Source organism: Camponotus floridanus, unplaced genomic scaffold (assembly GCF_003227725.1).
Source record: "Camponotus floridanus strain SB8 unplaced genomic scaffold, Cflo_v7.5 scaffold15, whole genome shotgun sequence".
In the NCBI taxonomy this organism is placed as follows: Eukaryota; Metazoa; Arthropoda; class Insecta; order Hymenoptera; family Formicidae; genus Camponotus; species Camponotus floridanus.
Genome location: NW_020229270.1, coordinates 514,158 through 534,310, shown reverse-complemented (window position 1 = coordinate 534,310; position 20,153 = coordinate 514,158). Strand labels below are relative to the sequence as shown.

At 29.2% G+C, this 20,153-nt stretch overlaps 6 protein-coding genes across 9 annotated transcripts; 4 read left to right on the top strand and 2 right to left on the bottom strand.

Moving 5' to 3' along the window:
• Positions 1-1,018: 1,018 nt before the first annotated feature.
• On the bottom strand, positions 1,019-4,499 carry LOC105250473 (protein lin-9 homolog). Of its 2 annotated transcripts, none has more exons than XM_011256585.3 (7): positions 4,426-4,499; positions 3,147-3,498; positions 2,755-3,054; positions 2,220-2,637; positions 1,739-2,085; positions 1,415-1,661; positions 1,019-1,326 (listed from the first exon to the last, which is right to left on the bottom strand). In XM_011256585.3, the coding sequence occupies exons 1-7, from the start codon at positions 4,442-4,444 to the stop codon at positions 1,135-1,137; spliced, it is 1,875 nt and encodes a 624-aa protein (XP_011254887.1). In that variant the 5' UTR covers positions 4,445-4,499; the 3' UTR covers positions 1,019-1,134. The 2 variants fall into 2 exon arrangements, with proteins under 2 accessions (XP_011254887.1, XP_025262421.1); XM_025406636.1 differs by lacking the exon at positions 4,426-4,499 and adding an exon at positions 4,008-4,368.
• Positions 4,500-5,361: 862 nt separating this feature from the next.
• On the top strand, positions 5,362-6,587 carry LOC109609944. The gene is made up of 3 exons (XM_025406566.1): positions 5,362-5,549; positions 5,925-6,160; positions 6,471-6,587. Exons 1-3 carry the CDS (start codon positions 5,362-5,364, stop codon positions 6,581-6,583), a joined length of 537 nt encoding a protein of 178 aa, XP_025262351.1. The 3' UTR covers positions 6,584-6,587.
• Positions 6,588-6,714: 127 nt separating this feature from the next.
• LOC105250495 lies at positions 6,715-8,243 on the top strand. The gene is made up of 6 exons (XM_020027303.2): positions 6,715-6,964; positions 7,066-7,133; positions 7,215-7,400; positions 7,473-7,606; positions 7,788-7,892; positions 8,085-8,243. The coding sequence occupies exons 1-6, from the start codon at positions 6,815-6,817 to the stop codon at positions 8,228-8,230; spliced, it is 789 nt and encodes a 262-aa protein (XP_019882862.1). The 5' UTR covers positions 6,715-6,814; the 3' UTR covers positions 8,231-8,243.
• Positions 8,244-8,640: 397 nt separating this feature from the next.
• On the top strand, positions 8,641-10,765 carry LOC109609943. Of its 2 annotated transcripts, XM_025406665.1 has the most exons (4): positions 8,641-8,902; positions 9,331-9,498; positions 9,744-9,900; positions 10,639-10,765. In XM_025406665.1, exons 1-4 carry the CDS (start codon positions 8,833-8,835, stop codon positions 10,658-10,660), a joined length of 417 nt encoding a protein of 138 aa, XP_025262450.1. In that variant the 5' UTR covers positions 8,641-8,832; the 3' UTR covers positions 10,661-10,765. The 2 variants fall into 2 exon arrangements, with proteins under 2 accessions (XP_025262450.1, XP_019882861.2); XM_020027302.2 differs by lacking the exon at positions 10,639-10,765 and having other exon boundaries at positions 8,643-8,902; positions 9,744-10,073.
• Positions 10,420-14,907, bottom strand: LOC105250474. The gene is made up of 5 exons (XM_011256588.3): positions 14,733-14,907; positions 11,608-11,725; positions 11,461-11,535; positions 11,056-11,229; positions 10,420-10,745 (listed from the first exon to the last, which is right to left on the bottom strand). The coding sequence occupies exons 1-5, from the start codon at positions 14,736-14,738 to the stop codon at positions 10,534-10,536; spliced, it is 585 nt and encodes a 194-aa protein (XP_011254890.1). The 5' UTR covers positions 14,739-14,907; the 3' UTR covers positions 10,420-10,533.
• An 838-nt stretch (positions 14,908-15,745) lies between these two features.
• Positions 15,746-19,346, top strand: LOC105250475 (zinc finger protein 76). 2 transcript variants are annotated; one of them, XM_011256590.3, is made up of 9 exons: positions 15,746-15,802; positions 16,317-16,423; positions 16,517-16,694; positions 16,847-17,223; positions 17,350-17,619; positions 17,697-17,888; positions 18,031-18,222; positions 18,314-18,424; positions 18,502-19,346. In XM_011256590.3, exons 2-9 carry the CDS (start codon positions 16,340-16,342, stop codon positions 18,598-18,600), a joined length of 1,503 nt encoding a protein of 500 aa, XP_011254892.1. In that variant the 5' UTR covers positions 15,746-15,802; positions 16,317-16,339; the 3' UTR covers positions 18,601-19,346. The 2 variants fall into 2 exon arrangements, with proteins under 2 accessions (XP_011254892.1, XP_011254893.1); XM_011256591.3 differs by lacking the exon at positions 15,746-15,802 and adding an exon at positions 15,820-15,925.
• The last annotated feature ends 807 nt before the right edge of the window (positions 19,347-20,153 follow it).

The window sequence follows — 20,153 nt, the reverse complement described above, 5'->3', positions numbered from 1 at the left end:
TATATATTGCAAATTAGATAATTTACACATGTAATGGCTATTGAAATATTCTGTACTGTTAATTATAAGTATAAGAAAAAATATAGATTGCATGGAATTATCTGATATTTATTGCAACATTTTTTTATGAAATAAAATCCTTATTACAAATAAGAAAATTCTGACATTATTTTATACTAATATATCATGTAATAAACAAAATTTATGTAATTACATCAAGTAGAGATTGCATAGTAAAAGGATAATGAATGTTTGATTACAAGGTAACAAAAAAATACCGATTTAAAATTATAAATTATCAATCTTTCATATTTTGTCATTATTTATACATTTATTATATGTGCTTGATAAAATTATTTCTATCCCAAAATTTGATCTCTTTCAAAAGTATATTTTCTTTGGATTATACACGACTATTATATATAAATATACAAGGAATATATTAAATAATGTCCTTTTTTTCATAATACATGCAAAAAAATAATATCGTCACGAACGATTTTTAGATAAAAATTGATTAAAAAACATCTAATATTTGTGATATAGAATTAACTTTCTTATAATTAGCTGAAGCCTTTACGTCCGCATCTCCGAAATTACCGAATTTCTTTAATGATATCTGTACCATATATAAATCTGTACCATTATATATAAAAGCATGGAAAGCTTCTCAAATTTCAAAGAATTTAACTTTTACTACTTGCTTATATGTACACACGTTGCATTCAATTTAATAATGTGTTGCTGCTTTATATCTAGAATAGAATTATACATACAGTATGTAAAAATTTGAAACATGAACATTCTTAGATCCTTAATATGTTCAATAATATTCAACGATATACAAATTTTTGTCTAATATAAGTATTTCAATGTGTTATGAAATTAAAAAGAGAATAGATACATTCTGTATATACAAAACTAATATAATTGCTTAGATCCTATATGTTGTGTAGACATGTAATTTACATAACAATATATTATTAATATAATCTATACAAGAGAAAATAATTAGTTTATTTTTTTATAAAAAATTATGGTGCCGTGTATTTGTCTATACTGTTTGCCAATTGTACTATTATATGCTTCATGAGAATGTTATATGATGTAATATATGTATAAACGATTATTTTTTCAAGTTTTTTGAGACATAAACGGTGTTAGAGCACCCATCTGTGTTAAACCTAGTTGAATATGCTGCATATGAATTTCTACACAATTTTGAAATACTTGTTGATTCTGTGGACTGAGTTTTGATCTAATCTGCTCCATAGTACCTTGCAACACTTTGAGCTCATATGCGTTTCGATCGGAATCTGATAAGCTCTGTGTTATGCAAAAATATAAGAGAAAATATCTTTAGTATCAAACGAAAATATGAAACAAATTTATTTAAAATACCAATTTATTTTACCTTTACTTGTAACATCAATGCAGTCAAATCCGTTACCAATTGAGTCATCTTTCCTGGTGCTTTATCATTTATCATATTATTTCTAGCAACCATATCTGCCGCTTCTTGCTTGCATTTCTCTCGAAGATGCGATGGAGCTAACATCGCTGCCACGCTAGGTTCGGGCGCCATTTCTTGACACAATTCTTGAATATCATTCAAAAAATCTTGTAAAGCTCCATTCATTCTTTCTAATTCGACGACAATTCTAAAAACGACAGTACAGTATAACAAAGATGTGATATCATAAATCTTGTATGGATATGACTAGTCCATATATCATACCCTGCATATCTTCTTTCAAAATCGGGAGGTAATAATTCTCCGAAAGAACGTCTCTTTTCAGCTTCCCCATTCATTTCTTTCAATTTCTTAATTTTCATCTTTTTATTTGCGAGTATCTTATTCACTTTTACCATGAGTTCGAGTAACTTCAATGGGTAACCGTTCATTGTACCCCCAATATGCGGCTTCTTCGGTATAGACACAGATGCATTGGATATCAAAGGATCGTTAGTTAATCGCGGGGATAACTTCATTGCGTACGGTGGTGAAGGTACGTATTGTAAAGGCCGCGGTCTAAATTTTTGAGCGAACGATGCAACGCTGATCGTTTCTGGTGGTTCGTTCGACTAGTATATTTTAAATAAAATACATATTAATATAAATATGTATATGGATATCAAACGAATTCAATATAATATGTATATGCATATCAAATGAATTCAATATACATTTTTCTGAAAAAAGAGAACAAGAGACGTACCAAAACTTCATAATCCGGAACACTATGTGTTCCTAATCCAGCTCTCTCGAACGTGATTCTATAAGTATTATTGCTAGTATCGACAGCGTCGATGCTTCCAGTGAACAAGCCATCTTGAGGTTTTCTCAATCTTGCTGTTACTTTTGTACCAATTACTAATTGTAATGGTATTTCAGGTGGCAAATCCTTGAAACTATTTATGTCTGCCGTTTTTCTTTGCTGCAACATCCGTATTTTCTGCCGTTTTCTCTCCAGTTCCCGTCTCTCCTCCTCAAAGAATGATTGTGAGCATCTTCGTGGTTTGCCCATCATTCTTCTAATCTTGCACCATTCTACCCGTGTAAGTTTGCGAGTTTTCAATTGTGGAAATGATTCCTTCAGGCATATCATGAAGTCATTATCACCCTCGAATAAAATTCTGCAAAAAAATATATTGTTATATAGTAACACTTTCTGCTTATATTTTCACAAGAGAAATTGTTAATATTTTTATTCTTCAATATATCTTACATTTTGTTATTATTTTTATACATACTTATCAATATTGCTGTAAAACCACTCGTAACAGACCCATTTATGCGCTTTTGGCAGCTTTAATAAATTTCTCAGTCTCATACCAATTTTTTGTCCTATTTTTCGATCTGGTGATGTAGGTTGTAACTTATCAGGTCCCTTTTCTTGCTTGATAGGAGTACTTATGGGAGTTGACGGTTGTGAAGTACTTGTATTTTTCTTTGGTTCATTTAACATCTTGGTGTGTTTTTTCAATGGTGATGGACGCAACATCTTTTTAGGAGATTGTTTTGTTTCTGCATTCAACGGATCCTTCTTGATCCTAAGAATATGATTATATACATTTTGTACATTTAATTAATATTTATTCAACTACCATTAATCATATTTTTAAATACAAAACAGACAATTTACCTATGATGTGGATGATTTATTAAGACATCATCATAAAATAACTTGTTTTTTTTCCTAATTCTTGCAGGCATTCCTCTGCGATTTAACACTTGTACTGGCTGTGTCGGAGGATTCGGTTTGGCAGGTGGTTGAGTGCCTACTCTTTGTAGACCAAGAGCTGCTGGTCCAAGTTCTGGTATTGGTTCAGGTTCTTCAGTATCCATTTGTTGATCCATAGAATTTGTTGATCCATGATTTGAAATATGTTGCTCATCCATGTCCATCGTATCATCATCAATTACTTCTGTTTTAATTTCATCAACTGCTGGATATCCACCATTTTTTATGGATAGTAATGTTTCTGCAGATTCATCTAAACAAATTTATTTCAAATTTATATATGTGTATATATATATATATATATATATATATATATATATATATATATTATGTGTATGTGTGTGGTTGAAAATTTTTTAAAAATTATGTCTATATAACAGCTATCTCTATAAATAAAATTATTAATGCTTGAATAAAAATTACTACAATAATTAAATATAATGAAAACTTTAGCAATAGTGTATATAGTTTATATAGTTATGCAAGAAAGAATAGAGTTAAAAAATAAAAAAAAAATTGCACACACTTGAGAGAACATTAAGCCTGAATATATATCAGGTATTAAATTTATAACATTTGTTATAAATTTAAAAAGAAAGGACCAACTCTTCTCTTTCTTCTCTTTTCTAATTCAATTATAGGAAACAGAAAGACATTACTATTGGTCCATCATAAAGCGCGATATAATTTGGCTCGAAGATGAATTTAAAAAAAACGTTATATATTATATCGATGAAAGATTGGCCAGAATATCGACCGTACCAAGTATTCGTATGGCGTAAAGAGTAACATAACCAAACACTCGTGTTTGGTAAACAGTCTACGCGAACGACGATCGAGCGGATCGTCGGGCTTGTATCGCGAGACCGTCGTAAATCGGCTCGTCAAGACGTGAAACGCGGACGGCTCGCCGTTCGATGTGATATGACGTATCGTCGACGTTAGAGAATCACGGTCGTCCCGCTTGAATCGTGTGTTGGACATTTTTGAAATTTTAAACCCGACACGCTCCCGATCGCCGTTCGAACGGCGATTACGATTCGTCGCGGCCACGTGCGCCGGCGTGCGATCTGTCAAATCGATGAAGCGTGAACGCGGATTCCGCAGGGTCCGGTCCTCGACGGCCACCGTGGCCACGCGTCGCGTTAATTTCATCGAAAATAACAGAAAGTTTACTCACTTTCAATCATGTCCGCCATGTTGACATCAGTGATGCATCATGGGTACGCGCTTCCGAGGCTCAAGGTCCGCCATCTCGCGTGGTTAAATCCGGTTGGTCTACCATCGCGGGATCGCGTACCGAAATTTACTCCTCAAAGCGGAGTAGCGTCCCATCGACCAATCGGGACGAAGACATTTTTGTTTCCTCCGTTGCGATTGGTCGGTCGAACGTCACACGAGTCAAAGAAGTAAATTTTGGAACGTTACCCGGAAGTCACGCTCCGCTCGTCGCGTTAATTTTCTTGGAGCGCCAAGTGCTGGTAAGAATACCGAAATTGTTTATGTATAAAGCAATAGTTGATTAAATAGGACAATAGACTGTTATTTCATCAAAATAATCAGCGTAAAGAGATTTAATTATTCACAATACTTAATAATTTATGCATTCACTTAATAATTTATAATTTGCAAAGTAATGATGATATAGTAAATAATCAATGAAATTTTTTATATATTTTATTACACGGCAGATGCTCATAATTAACAAAAAACACAATATTTTAATTATTTTTTTTTTCAATATAAACAATTTTATGCTTACAACATTAATTCGGTTAACATCATTAAATTTTAAATTTGTCATGATCTATTTTTTTCTTGATTTAAAATATGTTTAGATAAAAGAGAAAGAGGTTATACTTAAGTTGGGATAAATTATATACACCATTCTTTCTGATAATAAATCTTCCAAGAAAAATTTTATCAATCGGAAACGCTTGAAAAAGTTTTGAATCGGAAAAAAATTTTATTCGGAGAGGACATTTTGACCTTGATATGCATATTTTAATATGTATATATTTTCTCGATTGTCTAACTTCAAGCGGTATTATGTATTACTGATTTTTTCTATTTATCTAGATTTTAATCGATCTTGAAATGATTGATAGGTGTAATGATGTATCTTATCTGGTTTATTATGGCATATTTAACGTATAAAAACTGTTTTGCTATCGATCGCACGCTTGTTAATGTTAATAAGTATTGCAGAGATAAAGACAGATTAATTACATCCGAGGAGAATGATGAATATTTGCTTGTCAGTGCCGAGAATCATACGACTATTATATTAGCATGTCGTTATTGGTAAGAAAATCACACGAAAATACTCAATTGTAAAAATAAGATAGTACGCGTATGAATGAATTTGTGCAAACGAATATGTCTTAAATTGTTTATCAAATTAAAATCAATTAAATTAAAAATAATTAAATGTCTTTTCTTCAATTAATCATTAGTTTCAATTAATCATTAATTATAATGAATAGTGTGTCTCAAATTGTTTATCAAATTAAAATTAATCTAATTGTAAATCAAATTGAAAATGATCAAATGTCTTTTCTTCAATTAATCATTATTTAATTATTAATGTCTTAAACACATAAATACATATGTGAGAAATATTTATATTTTTTGAACCGATTTATTTCTCGGTAAATTGTTGGGAATCCACACCAGAAGCAATGATCACGAGGAATCTCAATCAAAAATTTGGTACTACCAAGATCGATATCGAAAAAGTCCGGAGAAAGAAGTCGAGTTGGGAATGGATAATAATGTTTCATACAGTAGAATCTACACGACACCGGATCTTTCTCTGGTCATTAAAAGTTTTTCAGTCGCCGATGCTGGTATTTACCGATGTCACGGTGAAGAAGGACAAGAAAGAGAAAACAAATATAATTATAGGATTGAACGTAAATATATAAATAATATGGCATAACAATTAATGGAACATTTGTAATATGATATTTTATATTGAATATTTTATATATTTTTTTATATTGAATATCCTTCATTTGTAACTATATATATCTTTTTTAATGTCCAATTATCAAATTGGAAAAATTGTTAATCAATTTATTATACGATATAAAACAAGAACAGCTCAATTTATATTTTCAATCATATTTATTGTATTTGATATATATACATATATATAGCTTTTTTAGGATATTTGTCGTTCATCCTGCATATATTGAATCTAATATTGTCAGTTTTTAATAGCAATTCTCAAAGATATTGGCGGCGAGTTTGTAGAAGAAGGAAACATAACTGAATGGGAAAAATATCGTGAAATATATTTGTGGCCTGTCACTACAAGATTTGCAGTAAATTAATCAATTTAAGTGCTTGAATTATCTAGTCGTTTTAATTAAACGAAATAAATAAATAGATTATATCGTTTCTGTTTTCTCTTTCTGTTATATTTAAACGAAAAATGGAATACAAAGTTATGCTATTTAAATTACATAAATTAAATATGATATGTGATATAATTACACTGTTGAGATTAATTTTCCAAAAGAAAATTTTAAAGAAAAAAAAATCTCTTGGGCCAGATCTCAAACATGATGAATTTAATTGAGATCCGTGAGGAAGGAGTTACTCTTCAAGTAATATCCGAATGGGGTCCATGGAGTCCGTGCAAGCAATGTATAAATAATCGTGGTATTAAAACTAGTAGGGGTTACTGCAGATTAAAGCGCAGTATAAATTCAGTGAGTATTACTTATATTTTTTCTCTTATTGTAGGCCATTTGATCTATAATATAGAACTATATCTTTATTATTGTTTTATTAATACTTATTATTATTTTAGACTATGATAGAGAGAAACGACTCGGTTATTGTACACTTCTTTCGAGAATCTCCAATACTTCCTTGCAAGTAAATATCTATAGCATTTTAATTTCGGCGTTTTTTGATTAATAACATGATAAATTTATAGATTTACTGTGCGTTTCTTAGATCTATTTTGCTTCAAGATGAATTTCCCACTATCAGTCGTATCCTGCGATATCTGCCAGAATTTATTTTAAAAGAACCTTGCAAGAAATGTCCACTTGTAAAGAAAAGAAAGAAAAGTGAAAAGTTTCGATACGCCAAACGATACGTTCTTGCCCAAGGCGCGCATCTCACCGTAGTTTGTCCAGAGTAATAAAATTATATTGCGTATGTATTGTATTTTATATAAAATTTGACAATGAGAAAGTATTTTATATGTAGATCAAACACAGCATCGCAAGTAGTTTGGAAAAAAGACAAACTAACTTTAAAGAAAGGAACAGGACAGTCGTTTCGTAAAAGCGATACGGAGATTCGAGTGATGGTAGACACTTTCTCAACACTTTACTTAATAGGTAACATAATATTATATATAGTAGCTATTTTAAGAATTAAAAAAAAATAAAATAAAAAGAATAAAATAAAATTACAATCTAAAATTACAATGCATTTATTTGATAAATTTTTACTTAAAAGTATAATGTAAAATTTAATATTTTTTATATTGTATTTTATAATAATACATTTTATCGATAGATGTATCCAAAGAAGAGCAAGGTAACTATACTTGTTATGTGGATAACATTAATATGATGCGTTTAAAAGTCATCGTTGTATCTAAAACTCGGCTTTTGACGCAAGGTTAGCAACACGAAAATTATAGTAAAATATAATGAATGAATAAGATTACAAACACAATTATAAAAATAATAATAGTCACAATTAAAGTTTTATTATTAACTGATTAAGTTATTAATAATATCTTTACATATATAATATCGAATCTTATAAATCTATATTATATTTATACTGTTACATATTGTTTTTGGATAGCTTTTTTCCGGCATTTGGGTTACTTGGGAGTTATAATCTTCTTGACTTCAATCTGCTATTGCGCGGGTATAGTAATAACTTGCCGACAGAGAGATAAATTTCAATCTTTGCCACAAGATGATCCATCAGCAGGGGAAATTAAGTAGTTTGCCGAAATGCATTAACAACATTTTGTTGATTTTATAAATAAATATAATAAAATATTATATTAAATACAATAAATTATTAAATTACATTGAATGAAATTTTTATCTTAGATTGGTAGTTTTTTTTCTAATAATCTAATGCACAAAATGTTTAGATTTTTAAATCTAATTTTTATATATGTTTATGAAACTTTATGAAAAACTAAAATTTATCAGAGAAATATCTACAATTAATTAAATTGCTTATTTTTCACTTAACAATATAAATTACATAAATATGTCACTTTTATTATGCATCTAATGTTTTTGTTTGTAAATATTTTAACATTGTATGATAGATCAGTTATCGATTGAGAATAATCCTTATGGCTATCTCTTTTGTGTTCTTTCGATCCGATTTTTCTTGGCATATGATGACCTTAAAGTAAAGTGAAAGGGGGACTTGGTACGAGATAGCTACGTGTTCGTCTCCAGATAGTTCAGTTTAGTTCCAAAATGGCTATGTTTTATCGTAGCTCCCGGCTTCTTATTTACGGTGCTTATTGATGAACTAGTATAATTAATTATACAAAAGATTGATTGAAGATTAATGATAAAATAGGATGAAATTTCGAACAAGTGTTTACGCGATCTTCGCAGCTTTCTCCATTATCACGATTCAAGAAAGTGTTGGTGAGTTTCTTGTAAATGAAAGCGTTTTCTTAATTACATTGTATTCTTAGTCATACATTCTTAATTCCTTTTTAATAATATGTGAAATTATAAATAAGAGAAAAAATGGAATTATATTTCGTTAATATTTTATTTTTATTAAATCAATAAAAAAATTTTTTTTCTTTCTTAATAAGAATATTAATATTTTATGTAGATGTTCATTAATTTCTATGAACAAAATAAGTTGTCTTATTCAAATGTATAAATAATTTTTATTATAAACTATAACTTATATATTATTTGTCTTAATACTTTATGCATAAAAATTATAAGTAGAAAATCCTATATATCAATACATAAATAAATCTTATTGATCAGTGTCATTGTGCTACAGTGAAATGGCGATTTTGATAAAAATGACAGTCTCATTTTTGATGGTGTTCCAGGGATTCTTCGAAGATGCGTGAGCTGTAGATCAAGAGGAGAACTGGGTTCCTGTAAGGATCCTTTTACCATGAATTCTACGCAAATTGCGCTTGAAAAAGGAGTAGAAGCAGTTCCATGTGTTTCTGGATGGTGTGGGAAGATCATTGAGAGTCAAAATTTAAATAATGGTAATTTTTTTTTAAATATTTTTTTTATATTCGGCAACATATGTAATTTATACTTTCTAAAATGGAAAATATAATACATTAATTTCTTCGAGATTTCTATTAAATTTTACATTCAAATTTATGTTACTACTGAAATAAAATTATTAATAATTAAGTAATAAAAGATTTTATAATTTGATAATAATAATTTTATTCTTTTAAGAAATTCTTTTAAAACAATTTTGATATAAATTTTTACTGCACAGAATATGGTACTGCTACGCAAAGACTATGCTTCCAACGAGGTCCCGACGATACCGAAGAAAGATGTGCTTATACTGTGTGGAATTACAGAAAAGTTTATATGTGCCTCTGTTATGGAGATCTTTGTAATGGAGTCATGAGAATAAGCGTCATTAACAGGTTTTTAATAACGATAGCTATATGTTTAATACGATGGTTGGTTTGAGGACATAAATCATTAATCTGTTATAAATGAATGAGTACTTAAATGAATAATTAAAAATTCTTGTGAGTATTTTGTAAAGTATGCAAAAGATTTTACAAAATCAGCATTTTAGTAGATATGTTATATAGATATGTATATGTAATAAAAAATAATGTGTTTTTTAAAAACATATCATATAATAAGCGTCATAGTAAAGTATACTTTACATTTTATTTTATATATTTAGATTTTTAATTTTTTGTTTTAATTTAATTCTAATTAATTTTCTTAATTAATTTCTTCGTAAGATAAAGTGGAAAAAATTCCCAACGCAATAATATATGATGAAACACTTCATATATATTATTATCAATTAGGATTTTTAAAGAGTGTTCTTAAATATTTCATCTTTATTTCCTTTTTCTTGAGCAATTATATTTTGATTTTTAATATATTGTATTTTGTTTCAATATGTCACAAAATATGATGCATTTTTTATTTGTAAAAATTTCATATATTGCAAATTAAACTTATATATAATTTCTCAGAGCACAGAAATATTTCTATTGAGTATAAATAACTTTTTTCAATCGAATCATTCTCTTAGCTTATTTGCTTCTCGACACATGTCTGTGAAATGGGGATCTAGGATTTAAACTGCCTAGATTTTGTCCGTGCAAACCATTTAATCTCCTTTCTTCCTGATTTCGCAGCAGTGCTTTTGCATGCGGATAATCATCGAAGAAAAGCTCACCTAATCCATAGAGATATTTAACTGCCATCATCGCTTCACGGCCGGTTAATAAATACGGATCTCGTCCTGTACAATCAAAACAAATTAAAATCAAAGACATATATATAGTATTAAACAGAACGTTATTATTACTTAAATAAAGAAACTATGTGTAATTAATTTTCTAATCACTTTTTCTAATCACTTTTTTCCAATATATATTGAGAAATCAATTAATTTTGTCTAGAATGTAAAAGTATAATTGAAAGTACGTAATTAAAAGCAAATATATATAAGTAGATTTTATCAGCCGATACATAATTAAAAGAAAAGAAAGTACGTAATTAAAAGCAAATATATAAATGGATTTTAATTATTAGCGGAAAGGTACTTTTACCCTCCAATTTGTAGAAATTAGGAAGACCACGTTGCATCTCGTGCCAGCTATATCCGAGGTCATTAATGTCAATCGGTGGCAGAAAGACACCGACCGGCCACAAGGATTCAGCATTTTCAGTACTCGATATCTGCTGTAAGTGACTTTGTCGTAGATTCGTTCTATAATTATAATCTGTAAAAATATAGTATAAATATAGTATCTGTATAAATATATCGCAAATATAAATTATTTTTATTCACACTGAAAATATCGAGAAATATATTTATATAGACTATACTATTTATATTATTAATTAATTATATTATTAATTTATATTATTAATTAATTTAAAATTAAAATTTAATATAATTAAAATCGATAAAATAATTAATGCACAAATACATATAAGAATAAAATAGTTACCGAGATCCTTAGAATGCTTCGCCGAGTTTCTTCGACCGATCGAGATGAATGATTTTTGAGCCAATGTTCGATCCCCTGAAGAGAAATATGAACGAGTTAAAATAAATTAATGCAATATAAAGCATTATTGCGCAATTGGTACCTAACCGTCTGTTGTGATGCTGTGCTCATGTACATTGGAAGGCGATACGAATTTCACATGCACATTGGCGAGCGGCAGAGAACTGACCGTCGATGTTGCGAATAGTAGTAATATCATTGTTATCTGAAATTAAAATAGCGAGTTATTTTGTAATTAGGGATTGGCAAGTATATTAACGAATTGTTCATGAATCATAACAAATGAAAAAAGCGGTTTCAGTCATTTAAGAATACATTTCTCTCAATTACTTTGGAGAATCGATATTTTTCTTCTTTGTAAAAATTTCATATTTTTGCTGAAAATAATATTTCTATAAAGTAGAATCAAGAGAGATAAGATTTTGCTAAATATTTTGATTCGTCTTTGATCAGAGCGTGTTACAAAACATGTTACATATATCCATTTGATTAAAATATCTATATCATATATCTATATCATATCAATTACGTTATCTGAAACTTAATACGCTGTGAACAGTGTTTATAGATTTTTTTATAAGAATTAGATTACACATATATATTCCAGTTTCAAGATATTATTTGTATATTGTACGTTATTTTTGTAAATTCGTTATCTATGTATTAAGAATTATGCTATTCTTTACGAGAAAGCCCAAGGCACTTCTATATATATATATATATATATATATATATATATATATATATATATATATACATATATGCATTGACGACAGATAAATTTCTTTTTTGATAAATCATTCGATGATGCAATAAATAACCGTAAAAAATACATAATGTACAAATATGTCAAGGCGAGCAAGTTTCTAAAATTTATTCTAGATGTACACAGAATTTATAATTGTTTTCGTGGGAGGAAAAATTACATAATTGTCTGTGAAAGTAATTTGAGAGATTAATCATAGAAAGAGCTATATTAACCGTGAGAGAAGTTTGTAAATCATTATTAATATATAAAACATGTATAAATATTAGATAAACATAATTAATTGATTATAATGTATATAAAAAGTCATTACATCGATATATGAAATAATCGATTCAGAAGATTTATGTTTTGCGTGGACCGAACATTTTTTAACAACTATTGTATGCTATTGAAATTTTATGCGCAATAATCATTTTAAGATCATTTATCAATATTTATCAATATTTGATTCATTCATTTTTTATTATTTCTTCAAAATATAAAAAATAGTTGCATTATAATTACATTATTACATAACATTGTTACATAATTATAAAGTTGCATTACAATTACATTATTGTATAATTACAAAGTTTAATTATCATGTATATATTTTATCTATATCTATTATTATTCAATGGTATCTAATTTTTATTTAATTTTTCGATATCTAATCTTTATCATAAGAAATGGATCCTTTATTATCTATGTATATAAAAAAAGCAATATTTATTAATATCATAATTATCTCTTTTTATAGGTTCTTCATATATGGAGTTTCAAGATTTTACTAATATTATCTTGATGTAATGTTGGAATGCGTTTACATCATTTCGATGACCTGCTTGCGAAACATTGCCCTCCCCTGCGAGTATACCAAAGACGATTTTCCCACAAGGATTACCAGCAATATTTGCGCTTTGAAAGGCAATACATTTTTAGCAACTACGTAGAGAAAGAAAAAGAGAAGGAGAGAGAGAGAGAGTAGTAATACTATATCTTTGCAGTTCATCATTGTGTACTATTACACCATCACTAAGCGCACCTACGCCTAGACAAAACGCGTGCACGCGTGTATGCGTGCGAGCGAGTCCACGAAGAGACTCATTCTCTTACAGAAACATACACGTGCGCTCGGCAATGCGTGTCAAGCTACCCTTTCGTTTTCCTTTCCGTTCACCTTCACCTGGGAATATACTCTCTTGCTATTGAATCCCGCATTTGAAATTCAACGTTGCAGAAATTTGGTATGCATAAATAATTTTTTATGCTAATAAATAATTTTAATGAGAATCCTGACAATGAGATTCACGATCAAAAAGATTCAATTTCGGAAGAACGTAGATCTTTTTTATAAGATGGAAAATTCAATTAATATAATAGTGAATATAGAGATAACATTATACAAAAATAAATAAATAAATTCGTAAAATAAGAAGAAACATTGACACATGTACATAGGTGAAAAAGAAGGATACATGCTGCTATATTTAAAGTATTTGATTCTATTCTCGTAAGATGCATTAAATATATCTATGATTGAATATATATATATATATCCAATTGAATAAGAATAAATCATAAGACAATTACATTAATACATGCACGCATGTTTTATTGTCTTATTTTTTTTGTTTTAATCATGAAATTATAAAATAATAATATATTCTATGGAAGAAATAAACTCATGGATAAATTAATTCGCTATATAACTAATTATTGGATTGCAATTACAGTAAAAAAGTGAAAGAATAAATTAATTTGTTATAATAAAATTTTCTTTTTCAAATTAAAAAAGTTAAAATCAAAATAGACAAATTAGCTTTTCAATTTCCTTTATAAATTATATATCGTGTAAATATACTTTTGCTTTTCGTTTTCTCTTTCTCCATCTATCTATTTATAATTTTTTAGATGATGACATTGAAAGATTAAAGATTTAGAAAGATTGTTCTAATCTCTCTTTTATAAATAAAAATATTAAAGAATATTCTAAACTATTATATTTATATTTATATTTATTATATTTATAAAAGTTAAGAATTTTATTAATTCAGATAACAGATATAGGACTGTAAAAACTATTGAAAGTTATTTAAAATTTCCACTTTTTGTAGTTCTTCATAGAATCATCAGTGTTGCACTAAACGTTTAAAGATGACTATATTTCTTTGTCAAAAATTCCATTATTTTCTAAATATTTAAAGTGTTTCAAAGTTTCACACAGTGTAATTTCCTGTAAAATTTACAGCTAATTTATTATTCACAATAATATTGCAAGATGTCATTTTTTTCAATTTTAATTAATATCTTGATAATGAAATCTCGCGTTAAAGTTACGTTAAAAAAACAAAATAATTAAATTGGAGGAAGGAAAAACAATGGATATATTACAACTATTGTTAAATGTTTAAAGTATATATGTTAACACCATAAACATCTTATTAAACTTTATTCCACCCACCGTCATTATTATGCGTTTTTGCGTTCGATCGTTTAGCACACCAATCGAAAGCTCGACGAAAGGATGGACGATTTCACTGTGCACTCTTACTCAATCGGAACACAATCGTCCTAAGGATTTTTTCCGCGAACGTGTCTTTTAGGATCTATCTAAATTTCGCGAGGCGCCTCATGGATGCGGTCAGGAACTGATCCAGTTTTCGAACGGAGAACGTGGCTGCATGTATGCATGAATTTCAGCATCCCCCTTCTCGCCACACACCACGTATATATACATAATACGTACCCCACCTGCGTAGTTCGACTTTTGCGAAGGTACCCAAGTAATAAAGACTGGCAGAGGATCACGACGAGACTTTCATCTCGATTGAGATCGCGCGGCGCGCGATCGAATTTAACGCTTGCGAAACTTCTCCGTGAACGCACCACTTTTCTATTTCCTTCACGATGAATCACGCGAGATGAATTCGCGATTAAATATAATTTATTATATCATACAGATATTGTATAAGTCATTGACTATTAATTCATTTCAATATTAATTATTCATTTAAATATTAATTATAAATTCAATTTAGTATAAGACACAAATTCTAAGCTTTATCTACTAATTGCAATTTGATATTATTAAGATAATTATGAATCATGGTCATGTGAATACAGAAATATGTCTATATTTTACTTTAATAATCAAAATGTTAACAGTAGATTTAGAAGCTAAAAAAATTTGACACTTATAACTCTGTTCTTGTTCTAAAAATAATCGACAATTAAAGGACTAAAGTTAGACATTAGGAGCTAGAAAGTGCAGTTTTTTATTAATAGTATTTTATTTTCAAATAAGAGGGAATTTATGGAAAGTTCCTCACAACTTCTTTTCATTCAGTTATTACTTTCTTAAATTGTTCTTGGAAAAGAACGCAAAAGAACGGGCGAAGAGCTTCGAATGTTTGAACGTCCGAATCAGAAGGCGCGCGTTTCGCGCCGCCGACAAAATGGCCGTCGCCGGAGTTTCCGGTGATCGTCGCGCGCTAGTCGCGAGAGGTGTTTCGCGGGCGGCCGAGTTTATGGGTAATATTTCCCAAGATTCTTTGTGATGTACTGGCGTTACGGGGGGCCGACGAAAATTCAACTCACCGCGAACGAACGGGCGCTTCATTCATGGCCTCGTCTTGCGTCATTTCGCGCAGCCACGTGTGTATTTTCGTCTCGTTCATCGCGTCGCGACGTATCGGTTCTTCTTTTTGGAGATGGCGAATCTCGCAAAACGAGACGCGATTCGGTGCATAATTTGGCTTCCGCGGGTTCGTCCGGAGAACACATGCGATGCTGCGTGTTTTGACGTTTCTGCGAAATGTCAGTCGCGCGTAGATATGTCATCGACTTATGTCGATGACAACTACGTAATTGTCAGGATACTGGTTAATCGCGGATCGGGTATTGCGTGACATTTGATGCGATTTGCGCGGTAAAAATATATCATGCGATTTAGCGCGTGTTTGAAGGGAGGATAAGATCGCGAGCAGGATAAAACGGGATTCTTCTTGTTCGGCATCTATCAGCGAGAAATGTTGTCTGTTCGCAGCTGTGGCACAGTCGTAGGAGATTATGTCGGCGCAAAGTGCAGATCCTCCAAACTGCATCGCAAGTCAGGAAGAAGAAGAGGAGGAGATGATCTTGGACGAGGCTGAGGTGTGCACAGGGAGATATCCTGCAACAATCTTATTTGGATCATTGTATACATGTTTTGATATTTTTTAATATATATATGTGACTCTTTTTCAGAATAATCCTGTGGATATTTTGGAATGTTTATCAGTTATGATAAATGAGGGTACTGGGAACGATGCGAGTCAAGTGCAAGAACTTCTGTTGGATGATCAGTTGCTCGGTACAATGGTGACTGCTATTACATTGCCTGATGGAACTCAAGCTTTTGTTACAAATAATCTCAATGACATTGGTTGGTAATAATTTATTTTTTGCATGCTATCCAAGATAAGAAAATTTTTTTAAAAATTAATTTTTTTAAAGAAATTTATGTTTAAAGAAACGATTACTTTTTTAAATATATCTATATTCTTATATATATCAAATCATATTATGTATTTATAGATTCAGATTTCAAGACGCAAACATTACAAACAACGCTTGAAAATGGAAATACCATATTACTACGAGATTTGTCAGAATTTGGGGAGGGCAAGGCTCTTCAATTGGAATTAGATCCAGCTACTTTTGTACAAGCTGAAGATGCTTCCAATGAAAATGTAGAAAACACATATTCGCAAGTCGAATTTATCAATGGCACAACAACATTTATGGTAGCTAGTCACATGGATCTTGGTGAAAATTTATGGGAAATTCAAGATGGGAAATTAAAAAAGAAAGATTCCAAGATCTTAGTCAACAAATTGTCTGACACAAAGATTAGATATCCTTGTCCTAGAGAAGGATGTTCAAAAGTTTACAGCACACCCCATCATCTCAAGGTAATTAATAAAATCAATATTAGTAATGTAGACAAAATTAAGTAAATTACTATAGAAATATTGTTCAAATTGTTTTACATATAATATCTAAATTGGTAATCATAAATTAAATTCTTTTTTTGATAGGTTCATGAGCGTTCGCATACTGGTCAAAGACCATATAGATGTACGCATCCAAAATGTAAGAAAAGCTTTTCAACAGGATACAGTTTGAAAGCACATTTGCGGACACATACAGGTGAAAAACCATATAAGTGCACGAATGGAACGTGTAATAAGAGTTTCAAGACATCAGGCGATTTATTAAAACATGTGAGAACGCACACAGGAGAACGTCCATTCGTATGCCCATTTGATGGTTGCGGCCGATCATTTACTACAAGTAATATTAGAAAGGTAATATTATAAAATTTGTTGTTAATCGAAATATTTATAATCGCAAAATTTAATGACAAATGTTATCTGTTTGTCAGGTTCATGTAAGAACGCATACTGGTGAACGACCATATAAATGTACTCAGCCGATGTGTGGTAAGGCGTTTGCCAGTGCAACAAATTACAAGAATCATATACGGATACATTCGGGTGAAAAGCCTTATGTTTGTTCCATAGAAAATTGTGGTAGAAGATTTACCGAATACTCTAGTCTGTATAAACATCACCTTGTAAGTATTCTTAATTATTCTATTATAGAATGCTAATAATGTATAATAATCTATTATTTATTATTGATATTAAAAATACAAATATGCATTGGGGTTAAGTATATATAAGAAAATTATCTCTAGATATGTTGTATCTTTTTAGGTACATACACCACAACGTCCATTTGAATGCACATTGTGCTCTAGAAGATATCGACAAAGTAGCTCGCTGGTGTGTCACAAAAGAACAAATCATGCATTGATTGATAGTGACGATAGTGCTGATGTATTTTTGCAAGATTCTCTTGAACTTTCTAGTCAAAATAAAAATAAAAAAAAAATTACAAAAGAAACTGTAAGTATGATGCAAAAATCCATTTATTATTTGTTATTCACGCTTCACAATTATATAGTTGATAATTACAATTGATTTGAATTAAATCTAGCCACTTGGGAAAGATAAACAAATACAGATTTCTAAAATGATTGATGATATAAATGATAAGGAACCACAAATTTTGTTGGTGAGCGATTCTTCGCAAATCGCTACATTACAGGTTTGTAGAAAATTTTATATTTGCACATAACAAGTCTATTAATAAAATATTTTTACATTTCAAAATTTTAAATGCAGAAAATTGGTCTGGATGAAAGTTTTGATGATCCTGGCATTGATACAACTTTTGAAGGATTGAATATAAAGATCGAAGACATAGAATTTGGTTGGAATTAATACTAAAAGCGGAAAATATGATATATATGTGATTATTTTTTCGACGTATATCATTATGTGTGAATATCATGAGCATTAAATGTTAACGATTTTGTTAACATTCATGCATATATTTTTTTTAATACCAGAGCAAAATCAAATAAGCAAATACGTGATAATAGCTGCGAGCTCAAATTTTATTTTCTCATCCGAGTTTCATAAACTCATCAAACAGAAATATAAGATAGTGTCAAGCATTTCGTAATGAGTGTGATAGTTAATATATTACGGTATAAATTGTTTCAATAGTCATTATAGCCTAAGTAAAGATTTATTTGACATAATTCAATGTTTAATCAACAAATATGCTAAAAGGGACTTTAGAGAAATATACGTGTGTTATTTTTCATTTACGGATCGAATTTGATGATCTCTCAGCGAAATTATATCAGTTCATACTTTAAACATATGGGTGTAAGCCAGGTAAGATTAAGAAAAGAAGATTAAAGGAAATATATAAAGAAAATTAATATTTATACTGTTGATTATGTTTTTAAAGGCAGTGCCTTATCTGAAAATACGCCCGAGCGTGAAGAAAAATACATATTATATATTATTATATATTACATTTTTTCTATCTATAATTACCGAATATGTACATGGTATTTTTATAATATTATAAATCTTTTTTTCACACTCATATAATTAGACTAGTTGAATTACATTTATATTTTTTATAGATATTTTTAATTAACATTTTCAATCAATATGCCGAGAAATTTAATTTTATTATATTATTATTTTATAAGATAATACAAGAGACATAGAAACTGAAGAAGAGATGTGTGATGACATACTTTATAATAATAAATGGATATAATATTTATATAATGCACAAATATATTTCCTAAAAATATCAAAAATAATATATGTATTGTATCTCGTTTCTAATATATTCATTTTTTCAAATTAAAAATTGCTTTTTTAATTTTACAAAATATATCTGTAAAATTTGAAAATGAGTATAATTGAAATAAAAAGTTCAACGATTTAAACTTTAAGAAAAATATATTTAAAAATGAAGAAGTTCTATCTAAATTAAAATTTAGAAGCTGTGTTATTTAGATATATATGTCATTTAGATATATATATGACATATATATGTCATTTAGATATATATATTGCATTCTTTTCAAATAAGATTTTTCCATATATTTTTTTCTGATCAAATTCTCATAGCTAAAAAGAGAGACGTTGCGTTTGATCATGCTAATTAAATAGATCATTAACATAGCTAAATCACAAAAGGCAACAGATAATGTAGATGTATTCTCCAACGATTGAAATAATTGGTATCAAAAACAAATTAAAAAAACATCGATTTTTGTAATCTTTATTTAGTTCTTTTTTATATACTATATCTCGAAAAAGTTTACTAAATTATTTTTTAAATTTATATTAAAAGCATTTTTTCTATTCTCTATATTTTTATAGCGCCTATATTTTTAGTTCTATATTTTTCTATTTTCTATATTTTTAACTGTTTTTAAGAAGATAATTTTAATGAACACTGT

Coding starts and splice junctions, on each gene's coding strand:
- LOC105250473 (XM_011256585.3), bottom strand. Junction 2,638..2,754: donor TTTTACAGCAATATTGATAA/GTATGTATAAAA, acceptor ATTTTTTTGCAG/AATTTTATTCGAGGGTGATA. Junction 1,662..1,738: donor TTTGAAAGAAGATATGCAGG/GTATGATATATG, acceptor TGTCGTTTTTAG/AATTGTCGTCGAATTAGAAA.
- LOC109609944 (XM_025406566.1), top strand. CDS start 5,362: ATGTATCTTATCTGGTTTATTATGGCATATTTAACGTATAAAAACTGT. Junction 5,550..5,924: donor ATATTAGCATGTCGTTATTG/GTAAGAAAATCA, acceptor CCACACCAGAAG/CAATGATCACGAGGAATCTC. Junction 6,161..6,470: donor ATATAATTATAGGATTGAAC/GTAAATATATAA, acceptor AGTTTTTAATAG/CAATTCTCAAAGATATTGGC.
- LOC105250495 (XM_020027303.2), top strand. CDS start 6,815: ATGATGAATTTAATTGAGATCCGTGAGGAAGGAGTTACTCTTCAAGTA. Junction 7,134..7,214: donor TCTCCAATACTTCCTTGCAA/GTAAATATCTAT, acceptor TGCGTTTCTTAG/ATCTATTTTGCTTCAAGATG. Junction 7,893..8,084: donor AACTCGGCTTTTGACGCAAG/GTTAGCAACACG, acceptor GTTTTTGGATAG/CTTTTTTCCGGCATTTGGGT.
- LOC109609943 (XM_020027302.2), top strand. CDS start 8,833: ATGAAATTTCGAACAAGTGTTTACGCGATCTTCGCAGCTTTCTCCATT. Junction 8,903..9,330: donor CACGATTCAAGAAAGTGTTG/GTGAGTTTCTTG, acceptor ATGGTGTTCCAG/GGATTCTTCGAAGATGCGTG. Junction 9,499..9,743: donor GAGTCAAAATTTAAATAATG/GTAATTTTTTTT, acceptor TTTACTGCACAG/AATATGGTACTGCTACGCAA.
- LOC105250474 (XM_011256588.3), bottom strand. Junction 11,536..11,607: donor GCACAGCATCACAACAGACG/GTTAGGTACCAA, acceptor ATTTCTCTTCAG/GGGATCGAACATTGGCTCAA. Junction 10,746..11,055: donor TAATTTCTACAAATTGGAGG/GTAAAAGTACCT, acceptor TTGATTGTACAG/GACGAGATCCGTATTTATTA.
- LOC105250475 (XM_011256590.3), top strand. CDS start 16,340: ATGTCGGCGCAAAGTGCAGATCCTCCAAACTGCATCGCAAGTCAGGAA. Junction 16,695..16,846: donor AAATAATCTCAATGACATTG/GTTGGTAATAAT, acceptor ATGTATTTATAG/ATTCAGATTTCAAGACGCAA. Junction 17,224..17,349: donor GCACACCCCATCATCTCAAG/GTAATTAATAAA, acceptor TTTTTTTGATAG/GTTCATGAGCGTTCGCATAC.